The 21,292-nt window shown below is 42.4% G+C and overlaps 1 protein-coding gene across 2 annotated transcripts in view; it reads left to right on the plus strand.

Annotated features, from left to right (window-relative positions):
- The window catches only part of RASSF4 (Ras association domain family member 4), a 404,267-nt gene extending 385,618 nt beyond the window's left edge, over nt 1–18,649 (plus strand). For both annotated transcript variants that reach the window (XM_069240816.1, XM_069240817.1), the window contains 3 exons: nt 13,033–13,154; nt 16,555–16,652; nt 17,080–18,649. In XM_069240816.1, the coding sequence (XP_069096917.1) occupies nt 13,033–13,154; nt 16,555–16,652; nt 17,080–17,176 (317 nt within the window). In that variant the 3' untranslated portion in view covers nt 17,177–18,649. The remainder of the gene's footprint in view (nt 1–13,032; nt 13,155–16,554; nt 16,653–17,079) is intronic.
- The last annotated feature ends 2,643 nt before the right edge of the window (nt 18,650–21,292 follow it).

Raw genomic sequence — 21,292 nt, forward strand, 5'->3', positions numbered from 1 at the left:
CTCAAGCACCGCTCCGCTGGGCCCTTCTTCTCAAGCACCGCTCCGCTGGGCACCGCTGTCTCAATCACTGTTTATGGTTCACTGTGCCCACCATGCCTCCTCCTTGACCAGTGGAGACTGTCATCCACCTGATGGACTGTGGCTTTGCACTCCCCAGGATGGTCCAGTGGGCAGCCCACCCACTGTAGAGACATTGAGAGACTGTGGCTTTGCACTCCCCAGGATGGTCCAGTGGGCAGCCCACCCACTGTAGAGACATTGAGAGACTGTGGCTTTGCACTCCCCAGGATGGTCCAGTGGGCAGCCCACCCACTGTAGAGACATTGAGAGACTGTGGATTTGCACTCCCCAGGATGGTACAGTGGGCATGGTGGCTCCTCGTGGATCTGGCGTCGTGGACTCATGTGGCTGTGGTGCCCCCCCCCTTCCCTTCCCCCTGAGGTGCCTGTAGTTTTTACATCTGATGCCCCTGCAGTGTTCTCTCCAAAGGACTCAGGTCTCCTGTGTGGGCTTTGCCCTTATTTCTCAAAACTTTGGCCCACGGACATGATGAATTCGTAGGATGTGCAGGACTTGTTACTTCAGTTATACACTGATGTGTATGTCATTAGTTTTGTTGTGAATATCTTTCATGGTTGTACGATAATTTTCAGGAGCTTTTTGGTACATAAATATTTATTCCAAATTTGATTATGTCCTAGCATTTTTCAGGGGTGTTTGGGTGGTGTCACTGTGACTTGTTGCTCTGCATTGGTGTGTACATAGTTGGGGGGGGGGGGGGGGTCGCATATGTGTGTGCCCGTAACCTTTCGTCCTCCCCCTCCCGTGTGTCGTAGGTGCAGTACTCACCGTTGTCGTCTGCGCCGGACTTCGTACTCGTGGTAGATGAGAAGGTAGACGAGAGCAGGTAGGATGTTTAATTCAGGTTCCATGCTGTCCTCCTTCCTCCTGGAGTGCGTAGTGGTGAGCGTTTTCCCGTCCGTAGTCTGTTTCCGCCGTGTTTTTATCGGCGGTGCTCCCGCCCCGGAAAAGGTGGCAGATTGGTGAGTTGTAATAGTGTGGGCGGTACATTGGCTACCTCCTGGCTGTTGGCGGTGACCGCCGCGCTGTTTGTTTGTACCGCCGTGGCGGTCGGAGTGTTAAAGTGGCTGTCTGTGTTGGCAGTTCCCGCCAGGGTCAGAATCACATATTTTTTACCGCCAGCCTGTTGGCAGGTTGGCCGCCGCTTTAACACCGACCGCCAGGGTTAGAATCACCCCCTCTGTCTTACATGCCATTGGTACACTGGGTACCATATACTAGGGACTTGAAAGTATGTAGCTTATGCCAGTTGGAGGTAGCCAATTCAACATGTACTTTGTAAGAGGTTAGAACACTGGCCCTGATGTATGGTTAGCAGCCCTCTGCACTCTGAGTCGAAAAACCATCAGTATCAGTCCAAAACCTCCTTACAGTTGTCACTAAATTTCACAATAGTGAAGGAAGTATCCAGATATCAACTGCAGGGATCTCGTGAATCAAACTTTATTTTGATTTACCTATTTGCTCTACTTCACTTGGTGAAAAGTTTCTGTTGGAATTCCAATGCAACTTAACCTTTTCACGACATTCACGCCCCTTCACCTCTCTCTCTTCTCCTTGCTAGAATTGAGAAGGTGTTTGGCAGTGAGATAATATTCAAATTTAATTTGGCTGTTTCCTGAGTAATACCTACATTAGATTATTCCAGGGATATTTTGTCATCAGACTCAGCCTTGAGGACGAACACCCTACCCCTTCCAGGCTCATGCTCTTCACATTGTCGTTCAATTGTTTATATGCAGCCTTTAATAATGTTGCATTTAAAACTTGGGGTTATGTTTCATAGCTTCATTCAATAAATATCTGCCTCCACATCATAATTTGTTGACCATCCACTCCTTTTTTGGAAAAATCTAAAATGGAGCAGTAGAATTGTTTGAGCTTTTGGAGAAGAACTGAGAATAATTTATTAGCTCTTGTCCATAAAGGAGAAATAGGGAAGCCAGATGGATCTGTAGAGTCCGAGTCCAATATAGTAGAAAAAACAATATTCATTTCCAGTTGAAACACCAATTAACAGAGCAGTAAAGACACGTCCGTCCTTGGTCCCTTCACTCCAATGACACTCTCAAAGTTCCAAGAACCAAGGGAACCAGAACATCAAGAGGAGGCTGCAATGGAATGAAGGGAACCATTACAAAGTAAACACCTATGTACACCAATGTACACTAAAAAATACAATTGAACATAACACATCTTTTCCTCTAATAATTTACGCAAAACAATTTATAATAAAAAATAAACTTCTTTTTATCAAGAAAAAAAATATATTTATTAAACAGCGTCTTACTTCCTCACATGCATACCTCCATCCATAACACACACAAAATCCAACATCCACTGAGGTCTGGGACTAGCTCTTTATTGTGACCTTTCTTTGCTGCAATGTTATCTTCCAAAACTTTCCTAGAACTACTGTCACCTACTTAGTTGCACTCTGAGTCAGTCCCCTGTTAAGCCACATCTACACCACTGTCTTCCCTTTGCATAAATATCTCATTCACTAACAGCACTACTTTGTTCATCATTCACCCCCAGTTCCTGATTCTCCATGACAGGATCAATTAGCAGCTCTTCACCACCACTCTTGAATTTCCTTTCATATAGTTTGCTGTCTCCTTTTAAAACAGCAATTCTTCTGAGGTTCCAATCTTTTCATCGCTCAGTAGGATAGCATTGGGCAAAACTTTGGATACTTGCAATGGTTCACAATATTGACTTTCACCATTTTTTACCTTCTGTGGGTTTTTTTTTTACTTTCATACAAAATTCTTTACCGATTCTGCACTCTCTGTCCCCCTTTTGCGAACAAAAGTTTCTTTATATTTCCAATGTTTGTTAACAATTTCTTTCTCACTTCTTATACAGAAACATTCAAATCCGATTCCTGCTGCAAACAATCTGGATTACACTTTGTCCTTGCCTTTCTTCCTCTCATTACTGAAAAAGAAGACACTTCCAAAGCTACATAAATGGTGGTTCTATACATCCATACAGTTTTACCAACTTGAATCTCCCAATCCTCCCAATTCTTCACAGCCATTTGAGACGTAGTTTGGTGTTTCACTCCAACTTTCTCAAAATTTGTTTTTTGCTAAATTGGACAAGAAGTCTACACCATTATCCCTCATGGAGTATGGAGGAACAACTCTATCACCCCTGAAAAGCGATCCTTGAATAACAGACAATTCACTTTTGATCTCTCCAAAGTGTCTCAAATTTTTGGGCACAAAGATGTTTTTCAGCCAACCTAGCTGGCTGAAATGAAACGAGATGTTGCAAAACTACATCTTCCATATTCCAGTCTTTTTTCACTCTTGTAACACCTTGACATTGATACAAGGCGATTTGTACTTCATCCCATTCATTTTTGTTACATTCTTGTATGTCTGTTGGCATGTGTGATTAAAAAATCAGCCTGCACATTGCTCTTCCCTGGCCTGTAGTCCACTCTATGTTTAAAGTCCTGTAACCGCATTAACATTCTCACTGTTCTAGCAGAAGCTTTGTACAAGCCTGCTGTCATCAACGGCTTCACTAACAGCTTGTGGTCACTGTGTACCTTACAATGTTTGCCCCAGACAAATGATCAGAAGTGTTCCAGGTTTCAAAAACGAGCAAAATGTTTCTTCCACTGGAGATAATGCAGGGAAGCATATGCAGAAATGGCTTCCGTGCCCTTCCCATCAATCTGAGACAAAACACCTCCCAACGATTTATTACTAGCATCTACAGTGATCACATTTTCCAGCTCTGGGTCAAAACATTTTAGAACTGGAGCTTCTGCTATAGCTTTTTTATGTCCATAAATTCCTCTTTGCATTCCTGTGACCATACAAATTTCACTTTGTTTTTCAACAATTGTCTTATTTTGTACTCACAGCTTAAAAACCCCTTCATGAATTTTGAATAAAACTCAACCATTGAAAGGAATTACCTGACCTCATTTTTGTTTGTAGGATGTGGAGCATTCTGGATGGCTTCCACTAACTTAGGTTTAGAAGCCACTCTTTCACCACACAGGACATGACCCGGGTAAGTCACAGATTGCACTGCAAATTTGCACTTAGAATGTTGAAAAGTTTAACCTTTTTTTCTAAAATACTCAATACCTCTGCCAATACCTTGTCATGCTTTTCCCTATGTTTGCCAAAATCAAAAATGTAATCGTGGAACATCTCACTTTTCAAGGGTTTACCAAATAATGGATCCATGATCTTTTGAAAAGTAGCAGCTGCTGATGCCAGCCCGAATGGCGTCCTTTTTTAGAGGAAACATCATGTCGGAGTGATAAAAACTGTGTACTTCTTACTCTCCCCTTTCAACCAAATATGTTGATATGCTGCAGACAGGTCTATGGTGGAAAACACAATTGCATCTTTAATCAAAGCTAATGGCTCTGACATTTTGGGAAGTGGAAATATATTCACAACAATATTGTTGTTTAATTGACGCAGGCCAATACGCAACCTAATTTTACCATTGTTCCACCTTGCTACTACCACTGGAGAAACCCACTTGAAGGATTCTATGGGCTCTCTTATGTCAGCACTGATTATTGTCTCTAACTCACCCTCTTCCCTGAGAACTACGGGAATATTTCTTACTTAACGTACTTTAGCACAAGCATCAGTTCTTAAATCTATACAATGGTAAAAGTCTTTCAACACACCAAATTCTCCTCTAAAGACTCTGGGAAACTTTCTCACAATTTTCAAGAGTGATGTGTAAATCACCCTCACCTTCCATCCTAGCACTGAAGGACCCTTTTGAGCAACATACACATTCTCTATTCTTGAACCTTAACACCAAGTTTATGTAACCAACCATGTATAATTTTCCCCTGAAAAACCTTCTGGTGGTATATCAGGTTCTAGTAATTTGTCTCCCAACATTTTTACAAAATTAGGGCCTGATTTAGATCTAGGCGGAGGAAAATACTCTGTGACTGATATCCTGTCTTATGTATTACGATCCTAATATATCCTATGGGGATCGTAATACCTGGGACAGGATATATGTCAGGTCCTTAGTGTTCCACACTTCCTCATTTACAATTATATAAGGAGATCCTAATTCTGCATACATTTCCATCTCAACCAGCCCAATCCTCATCATGCACAATGTTTTCTTGTCTCCTCTCTGTTTATCATTAATGTTCAAAACAAATAAGTCTTTAGATTGACAATATGTGCATCACAGTGCACAATTTTCTTCACATTACTCACTATAATGCCCCCCAGCCACACACTTCACTTTAAAACCTTTCTTTTTCTTGCATACTCTAACAAAATGCCCAGTAACCTTGCATGCCGAACATTTCTGTTTGATTACAGAACAAAATTTACTTGAGGCTAGATGTGATGTGCTGTCACAACAAAAGCACTTAAGATCATCTTTCTTAGTGGATTCATGTACTTTAGTGTTCTCTTTCTTTGGCTCACTAGATCATTTGTTTTTAAGCCTAATTATCACTTCCTGTGGAGTATTCTTTGACTCTGCTTTCAAAGCTTTAGCATTACGGCTGGACAACTCTGCCTTTCTCACTGTAACAAATATATCTTTAAGTTCTGCATCCCCATTGATCCACAATCACTCCTGACTAGCAGGATCACAAGTATTCATAACCACTTGATCCCTTATAAGTTGTTCTTGTAAATTATCAAATTTGCAATCCCCTGCTAACTTCTTAAGCACAGCAACGTACTCATCAATAGTCTCCTCCACCTCTTGTTTCCTTTGAAAAAGTGTATATTTTACAATCCCAATATAGACTTTCAGGATGTCAAAATCTCTCAAATCCTCCTCAAAAACATTTACATCCCCACCTCCTGGCATTTTCGTCATTTGTTCATACACCTTCAACCCCTCTGATTCCACTGAATGCAAGAACATCATTTTTCCGTTCCGTTTTCATTTTACCTGCTTCATCAATAGTTTATAGAGAGTTTCAACAATAGGCTTTCCATTCAACCCATTTCAAACATGGGTTTCCACCTGCAGGCCAAAATGCTTGTGGAGGTTGTAATGCAAAGTTTTGCATTGACATTGTATGATCAGGTAGGAGTTACTTTACCACGCACATATTTCAACAGTGTTGAAAAGGACTAGTCCTTTGGATATTGTGTAGGTGCCCCTGAAGACATATGTAGTGTCCTTTCTTCCCCTTAAAAGGGGCTAATGCACTGCTCAGACTGGAGATTATATATTGTGATTACTGAAGGGAAAGAAGGAATAATGACCACTACTGCCCCGTTCAATTAATGCTTAAATAAATTTGTTCAGTACTTCACTTACTACTGAAGCAAAATCACTCGGTAACCATTTCTCACACATCGGCTCAAGTGGAAGCAGCAGCGCATGCATAAAATGAGGTACAGATAATGCGCCAACGAGCCAAGAAAAGGCCTTCACTCTCATAAATTTAATGACTGCTACGCAAGTTTTAAAACAAGCTCTTTGCTGTAGTGCTTTCACACATAAACTGCTGGAATGACATCCAAGATGGCGTCATAAACAAACGTGAGGTATGTACACAAGCATAAATACAATCATACTAGTACACACTGTGGAACAATCCTTAACCTGTTCGGTGCCATGGACGTAATGGTTAAGTCCATGGCTGCGCCCGTGTGGCGCCATGCCATGGACTTAACCATTACGTCCATAAACTGGCGATCGGGGGAAGCGCTAGCGCTCCCCCTGAGGGCCGCCCCCCCCCCCCAACCCCTCCAGGTCAGGGCTTGAAGGGGAATCGCTTCCCCTTCCACCCGACCCCCCGTGACATCTGATGACGTCAAGACGCGAAAGCATTTCTCTAGGAGGAGGGGGCCAGCAGAGACATGAAAGGAAAGGCCTTTCCTTTCCTTTCATGTCTCTGCAAGCATTTCTGCTGCCCGATCGTGATGCAATCGGGCATCAGAAATGCCCACTAGACACCAGGGAATTTCTTTTTGTGTGAAATAAACATGAGGGGAGCGGCACCTTGGGCAAGGGCCACTCCCCAGGTGGGAAAATACTTTTTAGGCCATTTCTGTCCCCCCTGGGGGCAGATCAGCCTACTATTATAATTAGGCTGATCTGCCCCCTAGACACCAGGGATTTTATTTTCTTTCTTTTATGTTTGTCAGCAAGGGTCACTCCCGGGGGGGGGGGGGGGGGGGGGAATTGTTTCTAGGCCATTACTGCCCCCCCAGGGGGGCAGAAACCACTAGACACCAGGGATTTTTTGGGGGGGGAAATGAATGTAAGTGGAGCGGCCCCTTGGGCAAGGGCCGCTCCCCAGGGGGGCAAATCATTTTTAGGTCATTTTTGCCCCCAGGGAGGGGGGAGGCAAAAAAAACCCTAGACACAAGGGATTTTTTTTTTCTTTTCTTTTACATTTAGGGAACGACCCCTTCAGCAGGGGTCGCTCCCTGGGGAGCCAAATTGTTTCTAGGCCATTTCTGCCCCCCGGGGGCAAATTGGCCCAATATAATTAGGCCGATCTGCCCCTAGGGGGGGCAGAAAACACTAGACACCAGGTATTGGTGTGTGTGTATGTTTGGTTTGGGGGGGCTGCCCCTTGGGCAAGGGTCGCTCCCCATGGGGGGCACATTATTGTTGGCCATATCTGCCTATCGGCCTATTTTTGGAAGGCCCATCTGGCCACAAGGGGTTGGAGTATGGCCATATCCCCACCCCCCAATAAATGGGGCCAAAGTTGTTCTGCCCACCAGTGGGCAGATGGGGCAATTACCCCCGATCCACACCCCAGCGGGGTGGAAAATCTACTAGATGGCATGGAATAAAAAATAAAAAATTGTGGGGTGGTGGCTACCAACCAGTATGGGCCAGGTTATGCCCCCACCCCAACTGAACGGTGTAACAGTCTTTCAGATCTCCCCCCGCACAATAAAACATTTTATCCCATGGCAAGCAAGAAGACATTTGATTATTTTGGGTTTTGGTTGTACATTTGCGCCATGAGAGCTTGGTAACTCTCAAAATCATCCAACTTGGAATGGTGAGGGCTGCACTTTTTTGACTTTGGGACCCTGCCATGTAGATAAACACAGACACATCTGAAAACTAAACATCTGGTTGATTCCAGGATGGTGTGCTTCACATGCACCTGCACCATTTTCTTACCCACAATGCCCTGCAAACCTTCAACTTTGCTGAAAATCACACATTTTTCCCACATTTTTGTGATGGAACCATCCCGAATTTGCAAGAATCCACAAAATTCCTTTCACCCAACATTGTCCCATCTATACCGATAAAAATTCTGCTGCACTTGTCAGCCTAAAATATTTTTTTTTTCAAACTGCTCTTTTGGACCCGCTTTGGTTCCCCCTCAATTTCAACATGTTTTTGGCTCTTCCCTGTCACAGGCACTTGGCCCACCTACACAAGTGAGGTATCATTTTTACTGAGAGACTGAGGGGAACGTTGGGTGGTAGGAAATTTGAGGTTTGCTGAAGATTCTGGGTAAGAAAACATTGGGGGATCCACGCAAGTCACACCTCCCTAGACTTCCTCGGGTATCTAGTTTTCAGAAATGTATGGGTTTAGTAGGTTGCCCTGGATGGCTGCTGAGCCCAGGACCAAAAACGCAGGTGCCCCGCCACACGCAAAAACAGGAAGTTTTGCATTTAATAATTTTGATATGTCCAGATAGTGTTTTGGGGCATTTCCTTTCGCGGGCACTAGGCCTACCCACACAAGTGAGGTACCATTTTTATCAGGAGACATGGGGGAATACTGGGTGGAAGTAAATTTGTGGCTCCTCTCAGATTCCAAAACTTTCTGTCACTGAAATGAGAGGCAAAAGTGTTTTTTTGGCCACATTTTGAGGTTTGCAAAGGATTCTGGGTAACAGAACCCCACAAGTCACCCCATCATGGATTCCCCTGGGTGTCTGGTTTTAAAAAATGCACAGGTTTGGTAGGTTTCCCAAGGTGCCGGCTGAGCTAGAGGCCAAAATCCACAGGTAGGCACTTTGCAAAAAACACTTCTGTTTTCTTTGGGAAAATGTGATGTGTCCATGTTGTGTTTTGGGGCATTTCCTGTCGCGGGCGCTAGGCCTACCCACACAAGTGAGGTATACTTTTTATCGGGAGACTTGGGGGAATGCTGAGTGGAAGGAAATGTGTGGCTTCTCTCAGATTCCAGTACTTTCTTCTGTCACCGAAATGAGAAGAAAAAGTGATTTTTTTGGCCAAATTATGAGGTTGCAGAGGATTCTGGGTAACAGAACCTGGTCAGAGCCCCACAAGTCACCCCATCTTGGATTCCCCTAGCTGCCTAGTGTTAAAAAATGCTCAGGTTTGCTAGGTTTCCCTAGGTGCCAGCTGAGCTAGAGGCCAAAATCTACATCTAGGCACTTTGCAAAAAACACATCAGATTTCAATGTAAAAATGTGATGTGTCCATGTTGCGTTTCCTGTCACGAGCATCAGGCCTACCCACGCAAGTGAGGTACCATTTTTATCGGGAGACTTGGGGGAACACAGAATAGCAAAACACGTGTTATTGCCCCTTGTCTTTCTCTTCATTTTTTCCCTTCCAAATGTAAGACAGTGTGTGAAAAAGAAGTGTAATAAAAAAATGCCCTGTAATTCACATGCTAGTATGGGCACCCCGGAATTCAGAGATGTGCAAATAACCACTGCTTTTCAACACCTTATCTTGTTCCCATTTTGGAAATACAAAGGTTTTCTTGATACCTATTTTTCACTCCTCACATTTCAGCAAATGAATTGCTGTACCCCCGGTATATAATGAAAACCCATTGCAAGGTGCAGCTCATTTATTGGCTCTGGTTACCTAGGGTTCTTGATGAACCTACAAGCCCTATATATCCCTGCAACCAGAAGAGTCCAGCAGAGGTAACAGTATATTGCTTTAAAACATCTGACATTGCAGGGAAAATGGCTGTTTTTTTCACCTCAATTTCAATATTTTTTTATTTCAGTTGTTATTTTCTGTAGGAAACTCTTGTAGAATCTACACACATTACCAATTGCTGAATTCAGAATTTTGTCTACTTTCAGAAATGTTTAGGTTTCTGGGATCCAGCATTGGTTTCACACCCATTTCCGTCACTGACTGGAAGGAAGCTGAAAGCACAAAAAAATAGTAAAAATGGGGTATGGCCCAGTAAAATGCCAAAATTGTGTTGAAAAATGGGGTTTTCCAATTCAAGTCTGACTGTTCCTGACAGCTGGGAAGCTGGTGATTTTAGCACCGCAAACCCTTTGTTGATGCCATTTTCAGGGAAAAACCACAAACCTCCTTCTGCAGACCTTTTTTCCCATTTTTATTTTTAATGATATTTTCACTGTATTTTGGCTAATTTCTTGGTCTCTTTCAGGGGAACCCACAAAGTCTGGGTACCTCTAGAATCCCTAGGATGTTGGAAAAAAAGGACGCAAATTTGGTGTGGGTATCTTATGTGGACAAAAGGTTATGAGGGCCGAAGCGCGAACTGTCCCAAATAGCCACAAAAAGGCTTGGCACCTGAGGGGGCAAAAGGCCTGGCAGTGAAGGGGTTAAAGCTCGAGTATGTTGGATTCCGAACTGCGAATTCCAAACTGTGACAATTCTGAGTTGCCAAGCTGGCCCCCAAGCTTTTAAACAATGACTTTAACTGCAGCCACTTCCAGCAAGCTATCGGCAGCACTGCACTAAGTAGTCTTTGTGTATTAAGCACAAAGTACATTCACATCCAAAAATCTTAACTGGAATCCAAAACAACTTGTGGGTAAATCTATATTTTCCAACAATAATCCATAGGTTTCCACGAACACGGAAAGTAAAATAAAACATAAAGAAATGTAAAAATACTTCCTTGGGTTCCCAGGTGTTTCAACCACTCTCATCACCAAAGTTGTAGAGTCGGAGTCCAATATAGTACAAAAATCCAAGTTTATTTCCAGTTGAAACACCAATATACAGAGCAGTAAAGATATGTCCTGCCTTGGTCCCTTCACTCCAATGGCCCACTGAAAGTGCCAAGAACCAAAGGAACCAGAACATCAAGAGAAGCGCGCAATGTAATGAAGGGAACCATTACAAAGTAAACCCCTATGTACACCAATGAAAATACAATTACAAAAGCAATTGAAAAAAACAGATTCACTCTGAAGATTCGATTATCACCCCTTTGGAAATTCTTAAGCTGACAGATGTGAGCTTTGACCCGCAATGACCACCAAAAGGCAAATTAATACTTTGGCAGCCAAGTCTAAATATTACATCAAGACGCTATAGAGGATTCACTCCTTTTTTAATCAAAACCCATATGGCAATATGGGCATTCATAGATTCTAAAAATTAATTAATGCAAAATGTTTCTAATATCCACAGACAAAACAATCAGAAGGTTGTGGTCATACAAAGATTTCACAACCTGGCTGTTACTGCCACCCCCAAATAGGAACACCAATCCCCGGAACTCTAAGCCTGCACTTGTACTTGTGCTAAATACGGCACAGTTTGATGAACTACCAAAATACTTTAAACTGTACTGGTTGTGTTCATAATTATTGGAGTATGTCATGCATTAAGATGACCCCAGTGGATGTTTGGTGCACTACAGTTGCCTGATGAGCGTGGTAAGGTGCAGCACTGAGCTGTGTCTAAACAAGGAGATTGTCCCACATTCACTTGCCTTAAAATGGTGTTTGCTGGATTTACAGGCACAAAATCATGTCCTGGTGATGCTTGTTTGTAATGCATTGGAAATGCGGGGTAGGGCTGGAAAAGGAGATGATGGGACAATGTTAGTGAACGGACATCCTAGAAGGATTGCGGGAAGTTCAGAGAGATGTAAAAGGTTGGGTGGATTTTGGTAGCGGATCCCAGAAAGACAGAGACAGAGGTTTGCTAATAATGACTAGGCAAGGGGTGGGGTGAGTCAAAGTAGAGCAGAGGAGGGATATCCAAGAGAAAGAAAAACCAAAAGGAGAACAAAAAGGCAAGATGGAGCAACAATGAGACATCAGGAGAAAGAAATGATGTAAGAGTGAGGACATGGGTCTGTGGAATAAAAACTTTACATAAAGATTATGGTGACCACAGGTTTGTTTCACTAACAGACTTACAGCCTGTAGAGGTGGCACTAGCATTACAGCAATGTACCACTGCAGACACCTTACATCTCTTGCACTGTACACATTTGACAGTAGTCGTCCGGGAATTGGTGCGCTGAACATTGGAGGCTCTCAGCACAGCACATCCTTCGCTTTTGTCATTAGCTCTGGACTTGTTAAAGTCCCTGTGGGCTTCTGTCCTGGATCTCCTGAATGTACACCACCCTCGCTTTCACCTCTGGGTTGTCCTGATCCATTGTTTACCTGTGAGGTTTGGTATGTATCAGAGAGCAGGCACAGGCTGACTTGGCAGGTTTCCAGGGTGATTTATGGCTTAAGTGGGGTGTAGTGTGCGAAGAAACTATGGATCACCCACAGGGATTTACTACTGCTGATGAAAATCTAGGTAGCCTCTATGTGCCACACTCACATGTGCATGGACCACTCCAGCCTCACATAATTTAATATCTCCAATGGTGAACATAACCACATAAAAAGAAGAACATACAAATTCAAATGGCATGCAATTTGGAGTATTAAAAATTAATTGCATTGCTAATGCAGTTCTATTCCCTTTGTGTGTCAAGCCGAAGCATAAACAAGAGCAGAGGATTTTAAGCACCTACTTCATGTAAAAGTTGGTGAACATTGATGCTGCAGTATTTAAAAACTTGAACCAAGTTTGGCTATGGAAATTACCATTAAACCACAAATGTTTACTTCATCCACTCTTAAACTGATAACAGTTGGTAGCCATTGAATTTGGCACACATTTTGGGTCAACTCTAAAGTTTATTTTTGTCCAGAATTTTTCAGCAAGGTTTCCCTTTTGAGAAGTTGAATGTCTTATTTATGTCTCATGTTTGTCTTTACAGAAAAAACCAAGTTAAAGGGATCAGAATATCCGCTCATCTCCCGGATCATGCATGGACCATGTGAAAAGATCGTTAAAATGTTCCTCATGGAGACCGACTTGGGCGAGGAAGTGACTCATGATGTAAGAAGTATTGCAGCTCAGAGACCTGAGTTCTAATCCTGGATTCCCTACTTGACCAAGCTGTGTAATCCTGGCACATTACTTTATCTTCTGCTTTCTTGGTTCCAATATCTGCCTAAATATTCAGCAGTAGAGGCATTTCAAATCATCTATAAAAAACGCAGTATAATCTGGAACAGTATGAGGCAGGGTGAACATCTATGTTAACCACCATAAAATGTAGAGATGTTGGCATTCAAGAGAAAATCCAGAGGAGATCAGGAGATGTCAAAACAATTCTAGACTGCTCTTTTGTTATAATAGCCTATGAATACCCAAACCACCTTCACATGATGTCAAAGTATAGGGCTTTAATGATAGGCAGACCAGAATAAATTTTTGCATATGCACATTCTGCGGTATGACACATAATCCAATAAGTGTTCCCTGAGTTTCTCTTCTAAGAGGGCGCTCAAATTAAAATTACCTGCATCTGACTCTACTACATGATGTACTGTTGTTCTGAATATTGCTCAGTTGTTACAGGTCTAATTCAAGAAGCCGTACCTTCAAAAAACCACAATTTATAATTGAATGTTAACAAAAAATACAAGTACCCTTGGTAACATTCTTTCTAACCACAGGTACCTCAATGTTAGACTATCCCTAGACACCCAGAATTTCAACAGCTGTGCTCCCTCATCAGCAGGTGATGTTATAAAGCTGTGTGCTCGCTTTGTACCACCTGGAAGTGTCAGATCAGAGCTGCATATATGTGCTACCCTTTTGCACTGATGCCAGTTTCTTGTCTCTTTCCTTTACTGAGCCCTCAGATGAGCAAAGTAGACCAATTGCTGGGGACAGTGTGCTGGCCTCTACCTTGGGACCTTCTTAGATGTTAATGAGATCAAAAAATAGAACAGGGAGCTGGGCGAGTAGAATGGTATCTATGGTTCGATAGAGTATCCACCAGACAAAGCTTTACTGAAGGTAAATAACTTGTTACTATAGTTACTTCTAACTGCAGATTCCTCACCTCTAGAACAGATATCAAAGCAGTACCTACCAGGGCTGGAGGATATGGGGAGTAGATTCAGACTAAAGAGTAAGGTGGAAGTGCATTGTGAACGTACGTTCCAGTGCTCATGTCACAGATTGGCAGATATCAAGTTCAGGCATCCCCGTGCCAATACTGCACGTCCCTCGTGGAATGGACTCTCAGGGCCTCAGAAGGTGGGGTGCCTTTTGGACAGTACATTGCAGCTCTTAATGGAGAGAATTAGCCATCTTGACAGGGTCCTCTTTTGGAATGCTTTGCCATAGTTTGCACCTGAGAAGCTGATGGAGAGCTTATCATCTATCTAATGATTTTTCATCCAGTCGAGGGAAAAGCTCAACGCCCTCTTTCAATCAATGTGATAGAGTCCCTCCTCCTCTCACAAGGGATGATCTAGAGTGAGTGATGCTGAATGTGAATAATTGGCCAACATGGACAACCCTAGGGTCCCTCAATTACAACTTGTCTGGAAAGAAGGTAGTGTAGGTGTAGGGTGGTTTTACTAAAAATGCTTGTAGTTCACCCACATGGTGTGCTGATGTGAAGGCAATAATAAAGTCTGTTTACGGAACCAAGACCCTCAAAGAGGAACTGTGCATATGCTTGAAGAGTGTGCACATAAGGAATGTTATTCTCAAGGCTAAGGACCCACTGGGGCATCACAAATGGCTTTGGAGGAAACATAGGTGTCAAACCTTTAATGAAACTCATCACAACTTGTGACATTCTGAGTGAACTTCAGTTTTCATGTAAGGGTGGAGTACATACTTTCAGCCGTTTGGGATGTAGGTGAGAGCAAATTGTCATATGTGGTCTAAAATGGGAAAGCACAATCTTTTACTCTTGCCTATAGCCCCCCCCCCTTTCAACGGATCTTCATTAAATAGGCATGGCAAAACTGAGCTGACAGAACTCGCGTTTGTGTGCGAGTCCAAAAGCTCAAGGTCAAAAGTTAAAGGTAAATCAAAAAAACATCTTTTTAATGGAAAGTGTGACACAAACATAACCACACAGTGTCTATTGTCACTGTGTAATATAGGTGCGTAATTAGAGAGGCTTTGGTGCAGCCATATTTTGCCATTGGTCTGTTTGAGTGTCATTTATACTCTCCTTCTATCCATGACAGCATACAGGATGGTGCAATGGACCTGCTTCCATCAGCCTTTGGCTTTCTTGTCCTTAGATTGACAGTATTTGCTGATCACATGTACACGTCCTCCTGAAAATGTAGAACTTCAAATCCAGGAGACTGGTCTGTCTGCCTTTTATTTTTCAATTTTCTCCTTTTATAGTTTGCCTTTCATTTCCTTCTTTTTCTTTCCGATTTCTTTTTCTTGGAGCATAATACAGCACCCTAAACAGTGCTTGTTGTTAGCTCATTTCATCTAGAGTGCGCCGCATCCTGCACAACTAGTGCCTATAAACCAAGGGAACATCATCGGATGGCATTGTCCATCTCATGCTAGAACCTCCCTATATTAGATAAACTACTCTGTAACCAACACATAAGGAAAGAACATCTTAACTGCATGAGGAACACCAATGAAAAGGGACAGTTCTAATGCTGGAGTAACTCAAAAGGTCTATTAAGTTTGCATTCTTTGTGAGATGCTAGGGTTATGCTAATCATGGAGTGGCATTCAAGTTTCTTTTGTATGATGCTAGCCTCCAGGTGTTGAGAAAAATCCAGTTTAAATTATTTACATTTGATGTACTGTTTATTTCGTTTATACTAATCAATGAATTTCCTACACTTACTAAAAAGTATTTTGGTTCTATGTTGCTGCAAAGATGCAATCTCCAAAATCTCCTGCTATAAAGGTATACGAGGTCTGATAAAGTAAACTTCCTTTGCTGCTCAAACATATAGTTATGAGCCGATGACTCACCTGACAATACGTTTTACTGATAGAACAATAGAAATTCTAAATATTTCAACATTCTGCTCATCTAAAAGATCTAAAGGGTGTAACTAACTCCGTCCCAGCCCAAGGACCTTTCAGAGGCTCAATTGTTTCACCAGGTTTCCCACATTCCACATTGTCCAGTTTACAGCTGTTTCAATTAATTGCAGCTTCTTGGTTTAGTATCTCTGCGCCATGAAGTACAGAGCTTCTGCACAACATCTGCTAAGTGGATGTGCACTTTTAGAGTTGTAAATCTACCTTCTTATAGTGCCCAGAGTCATTGCTATCTCTTCATTCTGTAAGAACATGACAAAGATTCTGTTTTTAGTACAACAGATGTGAAATGCCTACTCTGGTCTACTCAACTACGCCATAGACCACAGATAGCTTAAAAAGAAGCAAGGACTAATGTGCTGGTAGCGGAGTCTAGGTCAATATACCTTTATATTTTTTGCAGGTGGCGCAGTACATCAAGTTAGCAATGCCTGTCCTGGACAGCTTTGTGGAAAAACTGAAGGAGGAAGAAGAACGAGAAATCTCGAAATTGACACTAAAGTAAGCAAGCACACAAATTGTTTCTGCAGTAGTGGGGTCATGGCTGGGGGGTTGACAAACTACATTCCAGCCATTTTCTGGGTTATGCTGGACACTTACCCATTAAAGCTCTGCATTCTGGCAGCTTTCTCATACTTACCTTTAGACTTATTTGGCCAAAATAATATATAGATGAAAAACAATTAAATCTCCCTCTTGAGTACTACAATGTTTCTTGTGAATACTCCACTGGACTATGGGGCTGCCCATTTGTATACTGTGATCGCCCCGTTTATTGTGATGCTCAGAGTAGCTATGCACCTTTTACCCCTGGAGTAACTGAATTTTTAGGAGTGAAACACAAGGATTTGACAAGCTATCAGGATGGCTGATGTGTGTAAAGTGCACAGCTCACAAAACTGATTATCATTATTTTTTGTACTTAAAGATTCCAGATTCTCCGGTCCATGATGCTGCAGCGCTTGGAGGAACTTCAGGGCAATCATGACTATAAAAGAGAAACTGACTGTTATCGCAATAAATGAAACACCAGTAGGAACACTCCATTTGCGTTTCCCGCAATAAGCAACAGAAAACTCAACAACAAGACCTCACTGTTAATGGGCAAATAGAAAGTATTGAATGTATGTTGATAATGTGAAGAAATGCTGCACATCAGACAAGGTGCACCCCATCCATCGCCCTGCTTCAGCTGGATGATTCTCTGATAGCTTTTCTGGTTCCACTATATTTATGTATATTATTTGTCATACCATTTTTTTTGTCAACCAGTCGCGTATGCTCTAACACCACAGATGACATTTGTTTCAAATGTTTACCCACTAATGAATTGTCTGTTTAACTCCTGCCCTCAGCCTACCACATCAGTTAAGGATCTACCTGCAACAGGGACTTCAATGAAGAAGGTTAAGTTTAGTAAACACAGTTCAACTTAAGAGGTGTCCATTAGCTCACAAGTACACACTCTGATGGATTGTGTTTGGCCTGTCCTTGCTGGATACGCCAAAAAGACACTATAACCAAATCCTAAACAGTGCAATGATCTCTCTGCGTACCATCTTTCACACTGTACGTCTTTGACAGATCACCATACAATAAGTGTTTGGTTCAGAAAGCAGAGAACGAGAAGATTCAGGATAAACAATTCACCATCTCTTGCCAACTTTGTTGCCCATATACACTTAAATACATGCTTATAAATTACTTCAATACTTAATCTGCTTTTTCACATGGTTTGAAAAATGTATGTGGAGTTTACCTTGCAGGCTGCAACAAGCCACAACTATCAACTCACTTGATTTGAAGTCTCAGGTTAGAGAGACAATGTGATTCTCTGATTAAAAAAAGTGAGCTTCACAGGCCACCTGTTTAATATAGTTAGAAGGTAGGCCACCTTCTCTTGATGAGCAAATCTTACTGTTGGGTGCCTGCCTGAATATTAACCATATGTAAGCAAGTGACATGCGAGATCCAGACCAGAACCAGACAAATCAGGACACTTCCCTCACTGTACTTATGGATTCTCACTGCATAGAAAGGCCTAGTGAAACATTACCTAGAGATAGACTATTTTGCTCAACAACATAAGTCTGGTCAGGGGCTTCAGTAACCAGCAGTGATACGATGTGATGTACCATATAATTATCTGCAGACTAGCATGCATACACAGATATCAGCAACCTTGTCCGAATGGCAATAAATGCGTCAGCCATTTTGAAATTGTTTGAGTTGCTTCATAAACTGACGTAGGAGAATATTTCTCCACAGCTACTCCGTACATGCAACGGCTCGAGTGTACAGCTATTTTCGTCCTATTAGGAAGATCGTATGCCTCAGGTACCTGTTAAATATTAAACCTGTGTCAAGGAGTGACAGGCCACGCCATACTCCACAAATCGCCTTTTCTTACTGTTAATATTTTCTGTTTAGATGAAACTGTTTTCTCTGAATTTAGTTCTTACATTTTGAATTCCAAATAAAAACTTTTCTTTCCGTAATTAATGTTTTAAGCTTGTTACTTATTTCTACTTAATTATTTGCTTTGCACATTTTCTCGAATTAAACTTCATACTGTCATAATTTCAAAATAAATTAAACAAATGAAAGAAAAACATATTTGTTACATTGCACACCTAAAGTATAGCTTTCATTTGATCTGGGTAAGTGAAGCCGAAACGGGGGTTGGTTATTGACCTAAGATCCTTATTAATAGAGTAATTTGTACACTTTTAATTTTCCTCTCACTTTGACTAACTTCTCTCTGAAAAATCTAAAAAAAGACTGAGGTGAGCATTTTTTTATTCAGCTGTCAGTCTCCTTATTTAAATATGGTTATTGAGCAAGCTTTGTTTCTAACTTTAAATTCTATGATCCAATCTATAAGCCTTTCTAGCATCTTTTATTGTAGCGACATTTAGCAACTTTCATGGAAACATATCCCAGAGTATAATGCCAAGTTCATTGACCTCCATGGTATCTTATGTGCTTTGAAGGTAAGTGCGAAGCTGACTGTTTATTGTGGAGATGCTAGATTCAGAGGACTTCATTTTCCTCCCAAACCTGTGACATTCATATACACAAATCCTTCTCTTAAACGAGCAAAAACAAAGGAGGGGTTCCTTTGTCTTTTAGGGAACACCTCTTTTTCGGTAGAATTCACAATGTAATTAGCTATTTAAACAGCACATTTTGTGACTAATGTGTCCATCTGCTGAAGATACTTGACAGAAAGTTGACAACATACATAGACCCTTAAATCTTTGCAGAACGGAGACGTTTTAAGGCAGGGGTAAAGCGACCAATTGGTCAGGTCCCCCAGCTTCTAAGGTGACCCTTGATACAGTGATAGGGGCAGTAAAAAGTCTCTCTCTTTCTCTGTCGCTCCTCTTTCCCTTTCTCTGACTTAACCTCTCACTACCTCTGATTCTGTCTCTTTCCAACCACCCATATCTCACAACTCTCTACTTTTTATCTACCTCTTTCTCTGTCAAATATCTCTTGCTCTATCTCATCATCTGTAATAGCCTTAGAACCCGCAGTAGCGGGCTCTACCTGCCATTAAAGGCCGGCTCCCGCGTTAAAGACCTGAGCCGAAAGCAAGGGCCTTTAACAAGAAAGAGGGCCTTTAATGGCCAGTAGAGCCCGCTTCGGCAGGTTCTAAGGCTATTAGAACATTCTGCCACTCAGGGGCAGAATGTTCTACTACATAAAACAAATTCCTCACGAAGCCCGAGGGGATTAAAATCCCCTCTGGCTCTGTGAGGCTTTGTTCACAGCTGTTGCTGTGAACAAAGAGAACATTGGAATGTTGGCTCCGGGCTTTTACCTGCCAGTAAAAGCCCTTGAGCACTCCATTGTCTGCAATGGAGATCCGAACATTCCAATGTTCTAATATAGCCTTAGAACCCACCGTAGCGGTTGCTACCGGCCATTAAAGGCCTGCTCCAGTGTTAAAGGCCCGAGCCAAAGGCAAGGGCCTTTAACAAGGGAGAGGGGCCTTTAATGGCCGGTAGCGCCCGCTACGGCGGATTCCATGGCTATTAGAACATTCTGCCACTCGGGCAGAATGTTCTATTAAATAAAACAAATTCCTCACGAAGCCCGTGAGGCTTTGTTGCTGTGAACAAAGAGGCTCCGTGAGGCTCTGTTGCTGTGAACAAAGAGAACATTGGAGTGTTGGCTCCGGGCTTTTACCGGCCAGTAAAAGCCCGGAGCACTCCATTGTCTGCAATGGATATCCGAACATTCCAATGTTCTAATACTTGTTCAGCACCCCCCTTACCTCACTAGTCCTGTCTTGTAACTTGCTCTAACATCCCTCTGTCTAGCTTCTGTTTCTCTCTCCAGCTCTCCTTCTTTACTTATCTTTTCTGAGCTTCACTTCTCTCTGTATGCACCTATTTTGTATCTCAGCTCTTTCTATCTCACCAATTGCTAAGTAGCCACCTTTTCTTCGCCTCACTTCTCTATTTTGTCTTCCCTCTGACTATCTGTCACTTCTACCACCCTTTACCTCTTTCTGCCTCTTTTGATATCATCTCTCTCCTTACTTCACCTCATCTCGTCTTTCTCCTCTTCTACAAATCTATATGCATCTAGCCCATCTTTCTTTGCTTTATCTCGCCTCTGTCTACCTGAACCTCTTTCAGTGCACCTTGATCTACCCACAGATTCCTACTTGTCTCATCGTCTCCTGTCTACCACTCTTTGCATGTGTCTTTACTTCTCTACCCCATGTCTCTGTACCTCAACCTTCTCTTTCACTCAATGCTGTTTCCATTTCACCTCCCTGTATCTCTTCTCCATCTACCTCCATTCTCAACCTCATTTGTTTCCCCATCTTCCTACACTTCACTTCTATCTGTCTCTCAACCCACGACCTCCACACTTCCTACCTCAGCTCTCCACCCGTTTCATACCCCCTCCCATTTCTCTTAGAGCAGTTAGGGCCAGATGTAGGTAGTTCCGATTTTGTGAATTGGAAATTGTGAGTCGGTGCGACTCACAATTTCCGATTTGCAAAATCAGATGTAGAACGGTGTCTCAGACACCGTCTGCGATTCGCTATGGGGTCGCAAAGACCCACCTCATTAATATTAATGAGGTGGGTCGCATTTTGCGACCCCATAGCGAGTCCCTGC

Source organism: Pleurodeles waltl, chromosome 6 (genome assembly GCF_031143425.1).
Source record: "Pleurodeles waltl isolate 20211129_DDA chromosome 6, aPleWal1.hap1.20221129, whole genome shotgun sequence".
Classification (NCBI taxonomy): domain Eukaryota; kingdom Metazoa; phylum Chordata; class Amphibia; order Caudata; family Salamandridae; genus Pleurodeles; species Pleurodeles waltl.